Genomic DNA, 11,137 nt, shown 5'->3' with positions numbered 1-11,137 from the left:
ATATTATATTATCAAAATATAAAAATATATATATATATATATATATATATATATATTCAAAATATATATAATATAATATAATACATAATATATAATTTTATATCATATGATACAAAAATGATATAAATAAATTATTTTGGAATAGTAATCTTATTATTATAAATACACAAATAATAAATTTATAAAATAGACCATTTAATTTAGAAGTAATATGTTGAAAAAAGTTATAAATAATTTATCATAAAATTTAGTAATGTCCTATAGAATTAATAATATAATTAAAATATATATATATATATATTAATATATAAAATACACAAGTTTTTTTTAATCCATAAAAAAATATAAATAAAAGTGTAAGAAGTAGGTCTATATATATATATATATATATATATATAATATTTTAGAAAAATTACATTTTAAATAATCTAATAGTTTTGATTAGTTGAGTCTTTTTTTAACTTTGATATAAATTTAAATATTTATGTATATAAACATGTACATGCATATATGTATAGCATTTTTGAATGTTATTAATAATTACTTTAGAATTATATTTTTATTTGATTTTATATATATATATATATATTAAAATACATATATATATTAAAATAATTAAATACATAAACATGTGAATATACATATTTAAATGTAAACACATTTGTAATTCTGATCTTACACAAGTGCATTTAGGTGAAATTCTAGTGTTTGAGTGTCAAATTTCAATTATACATAGATTTTGGTTTTTTAAAAATCCTTAACATCATATAACTAAAATTTAAGTTTTTTTTTTTTTTTTTTTTTTTTTTTTAATTTGTTTTTTGTAGATACTCTAAATCTAAAATTTTAATTCACATAAATCGAATTAGTTTTGATAGGGAATTATAGTAGTAAATATGCATATAAAAAATACATAGTTAATATCTAATACCAATGAAATTAGGGGTCAGAAGATTTAAAATAGGTGTGACTGTTCGATTTTGTAATTATTGTAAATAAACATGTTCAAAAGTGCATCTAAATTAAATCATTAGTATGCAAAAGAATTTGATAAGATGTCGTGTCTTTTCTTTTAAGCATATAGTTTTTCTTCCATACACAAATTTATGTCTATATACCTATAAAATCTGTAGCATGTACATGCTTATGTACATGTTATTTTATAGGTATGTAAACATGTGAATATAATTTTTCAATAAAGATATTCATTTCAAGAACATCTCATTGGAAAGGATGTCTTGTCAAGTCATCACACCTACATGCATTAGATAATAAAAATAATAATCATAATCATAATAATTCAATGAACAAGTTGATATCTTCGTCAAAAATAGATTTAATATTATTAGAGTAATTTTTATATTTAATATAAATTCTAGAGTAAAAAAAAAATATCAATATCTATAATTAATGTGTTATATACTACTTATAATATATTCTTCTTTATAAGTCACCATCTTTATGACTTGAACCTTCATACAACGGCCTTAGTCAAAGTTAAAATTGGTCATACATCACATTATATTATCTTATTGTATTTCTTTTATCTATGCAATAATATCCTGATTTATTGCCTTGATTTGCATGTCTATATACCTATAAAATCTTATTCCATTCTATTAAATTATATCTAAATATCTATCATTTCTTGAAAAATTTGAAGTATTTTAGACTCCTTCAAGACAACTACCTAATAATATCAAAATAAATTGCACACAAACTAGTTGATGCTAGAATGAGCAAAAAAATATTATAGAAATTACTAATGATTGGAATAACATGATTTCTGTTGATCACCCACAATTTGATTAAGATAAGGAGATACTTTCAAAGGTATCTTGGATGTAAATCTAAGTAAGCATTATGAGTACTTTAATTATACAAAAAGTTGAAGAAATAATTTAAACAATATTGATCAACATAAAGTTCTTACTAAAGCAATTAGTGGAATTGAAAAATATCATAGTCAAGGAATCAATTCATATTATCTTTTTACTAAAATACATGACAAAGGTGACACAATTATTTTAAAAAACATTAACTATTGTTGGATCTATCATTTTACAGAGACTAAAAAACTTATATGACACATAAAAATATACAAATCAATAGTTATTATGGAAAAAATATCACATACTAAGTAAAAGATTATATAACATTTGGGAGTAATTAATCACAAGTCATCAATCATTTCTTGCAATTAAAGAAGACCACATTACAAATATTGCATTTTATCTTCTATATCTGAATTTTTAAAAGGTATAATAGATAAAAACTTAATTGAGAATATAAATAAGATGCATTTTGTTATTAACATAGATAATAGGAAGACAATTGGTTTTTGTAGTAATAATGATGTTAAGTATGTAGATGTCATGTTTGAAAGACCGGCATGATAATAGTCATCTATTTCATTGGTAGTTCCAAATCAATGATATGTCAATCCTTTATGATTTTTCAAAATACATACTACTTCTATCCAATTTGTGATATACTTGATAATATTTTTGATATCTCATATTATTTAATAAAAGACTTTATTACGAAATAAGTATAGCTATAATAACTTAAAGAACCATATATGTAGTGACTAGGTGATCTTTATGGATAATTATAATTGACATAATGATATTCTTGAGGTTTTGATGCAATTTGTGAAATTGAGAGCATCCATTCCTAAGCTTATAGTATACATGTTAATCTTAGAATTATACTTATTATTTAATTTAATAATATAAATTATTTTTTATTTTTTTAAAAGTATATTTGAAAAAAATATTAGATATGAATTATTATAAAAAAAAACTTAGTAAAAAAAGAAAACATTGGTATGAAAAGGAATCAAAACAAGAAGAAAAGACTATGAATAAAAGGAATTAGAAGAAGAAGAAGAAGAAATAATGTAAAAAGAATTAAAAGATAGAAGTTAGGACATTAGTGTAAATAGAATAATAGTTAGCTACTCATGTGATATAATAGATAATGTCATTAAATCACTTTAGGTAGTTAAGGTAATTAAAAATAAATTAATTTTATTAAGTTCAAATAGTATTAAATAAAACTTACTATAAATTGATCTTGATTATAATTATGATTTCAACTCCAAGAGCTTACATCAAGACCACAACTATTGAAAGATAAAGAATAATCTTTATTAAGAGTTGATGTCAGCACAAAGATAACTTTTTTGTAGAAACATAAAAAATAAAAAATAAATTATAATTTTTAAGATATAAAATTCTATGTGTTTAATATACAATCAATAAAGTCTAATTATCCAACAACTTTATTTTTTCAAATATAAAAGTTTCTTAGATATCCTTGTAAGAAGCATACAAATTCAAGGCTATTAAGGAAGGTAAATGGTTAAGGATTTTGGGAGCTATGAAGAATCCTAGTAAGACATTCTTCTTGAATTTCATAGCCTTTAAGCAAGTAAATGCAATGTGAAATGAAAATAATATGTTGTATTCATGCAAAAATATGATTTAATGTGGTTTTTCACTTGACATAATAAACAAGTAATATATAAAGTAATTATTACCAAAGCTAAAGGTAATTATTACCAAATATTGTATTTATATTGATGAAAAAGTTATGCCTCTATTTTGTGATTTTTTTCAATAAAAAACAACATTTAAATATATTTCATAGATCTTAAGCTATTTGCATTTTACATTGCATTTGCATTGTTAACAACGTTTCTTGCAAGCTTCAAGAATACAAACAAGTTGTCATGGATTTAATTTTAAATAAGAACTAATGTATACCTAATTTATCTATTAAACAATGCTTTTAAGAATGAATTTGATTCATCCTTCAATTCTACATCATTCAAAATTTAAATTAATCTCTTTTTTTTTTCTAATTTAAAACTATTTTTCATTGATTTTAATTGACAAACTCTAAAATATTGTCTTAACTTTTAGCAACTACAAGTTGGCAAGCACATGAATTTTAAAGAACTAATAGATCAAGACACTGTTAAGTCACTCAAAAAAACTAGATAATCACTCAAAGGTGGTAATATATTAACTAACATGACTATTTCCAAAGACAAGAAGACTAAAAAGTCTTAAAATAAGACTAAAGATTAGAAAGGCATTAGTAAGAGTAAAGAAAGCTTTATTCTTCTCTCCATATATACTCTTTAATTAGGAGCTACATAGTTATATTTTATAGGACCTCTAACACGTATTGATTTTTCAAAACACAAATCTTAACTTACAATACAAGTTTCCTATATGTGTGCTATATAGTTAGCTTGTTCTACAAGCTAATAATACATGTGACATGTGGTTAACTTGTTGACAAAGTTTCTAACCTACCAATCAATTACAAACACATGTAAAGTCAAAACCATGAAGCTTCTCTAAAAGATATTATGAAATCAATCTATTTTTACTTACTTTTATCTAATCATATAGGTAATTATTGGAGTAAATATGTATGTCTATAATATAAGCTACATACTAATTAGATGTGCATTTGAATATTATAATACATTATAATAAAAATATCCTACTATTAAAATACATTCTCTATTGATATGATATACATTAATTACAAACATGAATGTAGATACAATTATATACAATTCCATATATATTCTGTAAATGTTCATTAACCAATCCCTATCCTCTTTTATCTCTCCTAATAAGTCACATTCTCAAATAAACTCAAAAGTGAGTGAGTAATTGGTTTGCAACATTTGTGAGAAGTTTCCATCCCCCAAATCTCCTTGTTGGCAAACAACAACCCCTTGTTCATCCTTGGATGGATGAATGCAGACATCCATGGTAATGGAAAGTCATCCATAATCATGGTTGTGGAGTACCACACAACGAATTAGAAGAGGGATGATACCGTAATGCATCTACGATAAATGCATCCTTTTCATCCATGGATGGATGAAGCGAAAAGGGGAGAGCCGGAGCCCTAGAATGGCGATGGCGGGCGTGATATGGAGTAGCGTTGTAGTATATCGTTATGTTGCAGTTTGGCATGCGATCCATTACGGGAGGGACCGTTTTGTCGCCTCGAGTGCCTCGAAAGAGTCGCTGATCGGTGGAAGGTGCGGAGGCATTCGCGGACCACCGGTGATGTGCGTGTGTTGCCGAAGCATCTCGCGGTTCTGAGATTGAACCTTATCGTGTTGGCGCCTGTAAGATCACGACCAGTTAGTTCACAGCTTTTTCCCCTCACCTCAAGTGGTGGATCTCTCCAGCGTGGATCTCACTCGCTGTTTGTTGCTTTGTGTCAAGAATATCCCCGCTTCCCAGAATTGGATTCCGATTCTTGGAGGTTGGGGGTTGATGCTGTCATTCTTTGCTGGAGCCCGCCCACGGAGTGTCGAGTTTCCTCACCGATTATGCGCCGTGATCCAACGATCTCAATCATGTGATGAACCACAGCAACTGTTCCGGGTGCATGTGGTCTCCACATCGCCAAAAGCCACGTGAATCGACTGTGCGAGTAGGAGTGGGCTGCCTGTCGTTTATCTGCATTCGAACAGTAGATGACGTAAGAAATTACGCAGTACTCTGATCGGGTGTTCGTTTGAATCGCTTCTGCTTATGAACGCACAACTCTCTTGTGAGACCTGGGAAACTCAGCGGTTAATAGAGCAGTGCCGTGTACAGATTCAGGGGACCGCAGCTTTGTACTATTTGAAGTACTTCGTGAATATTTCGAAGGATAAGGATGAGATTCATATGTTGTGAAAAAACAATGGCTGACGTGAGAATCACTGATGCGATGATGGGAAGGATTCTCTCGTTGCAGGAACACACAAAACAACTGTGATAGTGAGAAAGGAAGGTTTTTGCATCACTTGTATGCTGACCAAGTCACGCCAGCGATGGGGAATGCAAGTCTTGCAGGAGAGAGGACCGTACTCGATTTCCTCGGAGGAAACTAATATTATCTTCGATTCAGAGAAGAATCACAGAGAAGTAGGTTTCACAATGTTCATTAAGACTGGACATCTACAAAGACCAGGTCAGGCTCTGGCAATTCGAAGCACTTTTTTACTCCTGAGGTTTTTTGGTAGGAAAGGAAAGGCAACTCCTCGAGGTAAGGACCTCCAAAACTTTCACCCATCGCAGGGATTCCAAATAGGTGGGAGGACCTCTATCGTAGTTCACAGCCCTGCCAACGTGCAGGTCTCTCTTGCTTCCGCCTAAAGGTCGGATTACCAAAACCCAACTTCTGTACACTTCAGAGATCCGAGAGGAAAGACGCAACGTTCTTTCGAATGACAAATCAATTGTGAAATACAGGGACGTCCGATGAGATAGCAGCTTGATCGCATGATTCACCAGGTGCCATTCTAAATGGTGATGCTCAGTGACCAAAGTGCACGCATTTGCTCCTTTCCTCGTTTGCTGAGGAGGTCAAAATTTAAACACCGGGTTTCCAAAACCAGAATATTGAACCCAACCCCTAATTACAGTGTATATAAGAAAGGAAGAAGATCGACCACCGGCTGGGAGAGGAACGGTGACAAGTTTGAAAGATATTGCTCTACGCCACTGGGGGCCTCAGGACATGATCCTGTGATGTGTCAACAGCAGCAGGCGGCATCCATTGCCACATGGCCATGCCAGGATACCCAGCAATTTGCGCAGCTTTATTGGATGCAGCCTGTGTCTGTGCAGCGAAAGCAGCAACTGCTGCATGTAAAGCCGCAGGATGAGGCATGTATCCGGCGGGAATAGTCATCGCCTTTACTTGCTGCTCTAACCTTTCCTTGTCTGCCTTCAGTCGAGTCTTCTCCTCACGCAGTTCATTCTTCTCATTCTGAAAAGAACCAATATGAACTGTCGTAAATAAAAACAGATCATCGAAGTTCACAACATTCAAACCATGCGTAACCCGTCAAAATAGAGAACTAGAATGTATCCTGCAACCCCCAGTCCTTGCACAACACGTCGCAAAAATAAAAGATGTGAATCATCTAAGAAACAATCATAATCAACAAGGTTGAATATAAACTTGGCCACTATCACGCATGCATGGTAACACATGGGCTTGTCATGCGACTGGGAAATGAGAATGATATTTAGAAAATGATTGGGCTGTGAACCTTCAAATCCTTGATTGTTTCTCGTAGCTGATTGTTCGACTCTGTAAGCCCTTGAGCCTCAGCACGAAGCTGAGTTAGGATGCGAACAGCATCACTTAAGATTGTGGCTTTGTCAGTCTTAGGTGGCCTTCCAGGTTCCAATGCCGCACTTAAATCCAAGAACCTGAAAAGATCGTAAGTACTAATGCGGTGTTAGAAAATTCTGCAGAAGCCTTCCACATCTCCACACTCGGTAACAAACTAGAGGAACGTACGCTGGATCGAAACCCCACCAATGTAAAACACTACATCCAACTCGTATTCTCCAAGCACGAGAAGCACAACAATCCACTGGTGCATAATGTCGAATCACTGACCTATCATTGAGGCGGTCGCGACGCATCTTCTCACGGCATGCTTTATTGCCAGAGCCACTGGAGCCCTCCTCTCGAGACCTGAAAGAACATCAGGTCAGTCACAAGATAAAGTGGAATCTTCCCAAAATAGGATATTCATAACCAACAGCACCCGGGATTCTACAAACAAATGAGTCGTCTTTAGTGTTCTGCGCAATGAAATCGGAGGCGCGGATGGGATGAGATACAACGTTTCTCGTTGTGTAAAAAAAAAGTGAAACTAACATTTTAATACAACTTCCAATGTCAAAGAAACTTACCAATTTTCTTATGATATATTATTAATGTTTTTTGATAAGTCTTTAAAATTTGAGTACGAATGATGAGTACTTACATGAATCGCTGCACCGTACGGACAACTTAAAAACATGACTCACATCTATTTAATTTCCAAAACATTATGTAAGATACTAATTACAGCACTTCCGATAGGCAGCAAAAGTGTAGGAGCTCTCTGAGTTGAGACAGTGATGCCCATGCATTCGGCACAGATTATCTAAATCTGCAACTTTTAGCAAAGAATTCAAATAAATGTTCGCTAAGTGGAGTCTGACAAACCTCTTTCGAGAACAGCTTTTCTCAGGCACGTCTGACTCCCCCTTTGAACATTCATTGTCGATACTGTACATGGCAAAACAACGAAGTTACAACTTGCACGCCTTAATCACTCACAGATCGACCAAGCAGACCTGACCTGGCTGAAAAAACCTTCCGACAGCAAAGGAGAATCTCTCGCTCTGCCAAAGAGTCCCGAAGCCCCTTGAATGGCATCGTTGCGCACGTTACAACACAACGGGAACAGGTAGACAATAAGAAGTACCACCGCTCAAGCAGAGAAGTACATGAAATCCAAAATACAGCGAAACCCGCAGATAACCGGCACATATGTCGCATGTAGCCAAAGCAGCTAATGCGAGGGCTCAGGATTGATAAGACATCTGCCGCTAGTGAAATGCGTGTAAATTGTTGAAAGTACCGTTGCCTACCAGGATTCCATGATATGATTTCAGAAAGTGTAGTATTACAAAGCTCAAGATGGTGATGTTAACGCTACACACAACAGAGCAGGACCTAACTGCTGGATTATCTCCTTTGTGCTAATAAATCATGTCATGAGAACTGTGTTGTGTGTGAAGGCAACCAACAGCACATGATGAGATGATAAAACTACAAGGTTACCGATGTTGCACTCACGTGATGCCGTAGCTACATGTGGATTGAGTAATCACTATACACTGCCCACAAAGACAATGCTTTTTTTCTGAAGTTAAAGATGTTGCTTCACACTAGCTCCTCCACAATCGCGAAAAATGAGCAAGAACGATGTTGCTGAACATTTGCAAAGATTTCACACGACCAGAAAAGTAGGAAATGAGGAAAGAGAACCATCCAGAGCTAAATCCTCGTTCGACACGTACAAGGCAAACTATCGCAAAAACACACTGATACTGCGCAAAGGGGCTTCGCATTACAACTAAAAGAATGGTAAACGAGGTCATGATCGCCAACATCAGAAGTGGCCTAATCGTAACGAGCTGAAGAGGAAAAGCCATAACGTTAGTAATCTTTGGCAGGCAATGAGTATGCCACGGGATGTCCATGAGTACCTGCAATCGATTTGCTCAACGGGTTGCTGGGTGGTGCACCAGAAAAACGGATTAGAAGGCTGAACCTCCTCCTCCGCCAGCAAATTTTCAGCCAGATACGACATCCACTTGCTCGTATTAGACGGTGAGGACATCATCCTCCCCAGCAAGCAAGGCACTCACGTATACCACTTTCAGCAGTGCGGCAAGATCAAGACTGTCCGGAATTCTGTGCGCCTACGCAACACAGGTCCGTCACCAACTTTTCGAACCCACTTCTCACAACACTTCACCTCTTCCGTGGCTATCCTCTTCCCCTCCCTTCGTATTTTTTTCTTCTCAATCTTTTTTAATTTCGTTCCTCTCTTTACCCCTCTATAAAAACTACAGAATGACTCCTCGCTAGGCTGTTCCCATGTCTGAACAATGCACAACAGTCGACAGTCGAGCAAGATCCTACAAATACGCACCAAGATTAATACCCAACTCCCGCTGAGCTCGAACGATACGCAGCAGTAAACAAGATGTTGTTCCCTGGATATTCTATGATTGCATTACCAGAACAGCCCTACCACACACGCGCACAGCAACAAAACAGCGCCCAGCAAACCTGTAGATGACCCCGCACAGCAACGACCCCCTAACACTCTCTCTCTCACTGTCGCTCTCCCTGGACAATCTCCCAAAACACATTACTAGAAACTCGGCCCTGTTCCACCACAAGACAACATCCACTAACCCCAAAAGTTAAAATAAAATAAACAACCCAAAAAATAATAAAACCATATATAATGATCCCCAAATACCCACAGCCTCCCGAAAGCTCGCACCAAACCCCCCCCCCCTCCCCCCTACAGAAACCCTTCCCCTTACCAGAAAGTCCTTTCTCCTCCGAATCACGCAACAACCAGCGCAAGTACACGGCACACGAAACTCATCAACCCAATGGGCCCTCCATCCCCCACCCCCACACGAAATCTGGCTCCAATCTGCCTCTCTATTTACGGAAGCGTCGGAGGCGAGGTGGCGGCAAATGATTGTAGACGCGTCCAGAGGCACAAAGGAATCGCAGTCGCTCGAGTCGGCTTCGAATTCAACAGCCCAGTGGCATCACTCACACTCCAATCGGAGCAAGCTTCCACTTCGGCTCGATCGCTCGCTCGCTCAATCTCGCTTGTCGTCGTCTCGCCGAGCAACCAGCACCGCGACCGCGACGCCGTCCCACAGCGGACCCCGCCGGAGCCAGTCTCTGCGTTCGGTTCCGCGCGCGGCCTCCTCCAAGCCTGCGCGCTTCTGCACCGCTACCTCACTGCTTCCGAACCGGGCGTGTAGGCTGCTTTGTCTCGCGCGTGGTTTTTCTTTGACCCGAGCAGCGCAGGCCAGCATGCGGTCAGGGGCCGTGATTCCAATAATGTGCGTACCCTCGGAAAATGTTCTTTTTCCGTACATAAACAGGTTTTGGATATATCGTAGATCCTCAGTGGTCAAGGATCCGGCGGCTGAGATCAGTCCTGCGCGCACATGCAACGGCGGGATTGTGGAGAGCTGTGATGGATAACTCGATAAGTATGCTGGGACCTCTACGTTCTGGAAAGGACCACGAGCAAGGGGCAAGGCACGGTAATAGGTCCCCACGGCGAACTCTTGAAAGCAGTTGGAGTTATCCTCTATTGTGCGCTTTGTGGGTACAGGGCACTTTCCTAGAAGTGGGTAAGGGGCTATATTGGCTCTAGAATTTTTGTAATAATGCTATAAAAAGGAGTTACATGAACTTGGTGGGGCTTAGAATCTAATCCAGTTACTTCTTTTAAAATCATAAAATAAAATAAATAGATCATCTGTAGACAACCTCATACAAATGCATGTATTAACACAGCTTCTATTGGGTTTTAATGTATTTGGGATTTGTGACATGTTGAAAAGCATACTAGCTGGTGACATTTGGTGTATAAAACAAGGTCATGTGTACATTAGTTTGTTGGGTTTAGTGCAACTTTATGATTCAAAAAGAAAATCGACACTTTTGTAATTCCATCATGTAGTTGACAATACCAAATAAAAAATTTAAT

General features: G+C 36.1%; 1 protein-coding gene and 1 long non-coding RNA gene across 2 annotated transcripts; one reads left to right on the top strand and one right to left on the bottom strand.

Annotated features, from left to right (window-relative positions):
• Positions 1–4,426: 4,426 nt before the first annotated feature.
• LOC149987997 (uncharacterized) lies at positions 4,427–6,386 on the top strand. Its single transcript, XR_016505697.1, has 2 exons — positions 4,427–5,164; positions 5,265–6,386. It is a non-coding gene; the product is annotated as an uncharacterized LOC149987997 (long non-coding RNA).
• On the bottom strand, positions 5,877–9,750 carry LOC112289642 (transcription factor ILR3). The gene is made up of 5 exons (XM_024535016.3): positions 9,090–9,750; positions 8,041–8,103; positions 7,444–7,521; positions 7,088–7,250; positions 5,877–6,801 (listed from the first exon to the last, which is right to left on the bottom strand). Exons 1-5 carry the CDS (start codon positions 9,224–9,226, stop codon positions 6,526–6,528), a joined length of 717 nt encoding a protein of 238 aa, XP_024390784.1. The 5' UTR covers positions 9,227–9,750; the 3' UTR covers positions 5,877–6,525.
• Positions 9,751–11,137: the final 1,387 nt, after the last annotated feature.

The sequence above is a fragment of the Physcomitrium patens genome, chromosome 12 (assembly GCF_059467195.1).
Source record: "Physcomitrium patens ecotype Gransden chromosome 12, ASM5946719v1, whole genome shotgun sequence".
NCBI lineage: Eukaryota > Viridiplantae > Streptophyta > Bryopsida > Funariales > Funariaceae > Physcomitrium > Physcomitrium patens.
The sequence above is the reverse complement of the archived record's forward strand: the minus strand, read 5'-3'. Positions and strand labels throughout refer to the sequence as shown.

Excerpts from the sequence above, each read along its gene's own strand:
- LOC112289642 (XM_024535016.3), bottom strand. The coding sequence starts at position 9,226 with ATGATGTCCTCACCGTCTAATACGAGCAAGTGGATGTCGTATCTGGCT. Across the intron at positions 7,251-7,443 it reads CGCGACCGCCTCAATGATAG|GTTCTTGGATTTAAGTGCGG; the intron begins GTCAGTGATTCG and ends CGATCTTTTCAG. Across the intron at positions 6,802-7,087 it reads AAACAATCAAGGATTTGAAG|AATGAGAAGAATGAACTGCG; the intron begins GTTCACAGCCCA and ends GGTTCTTTTCAG.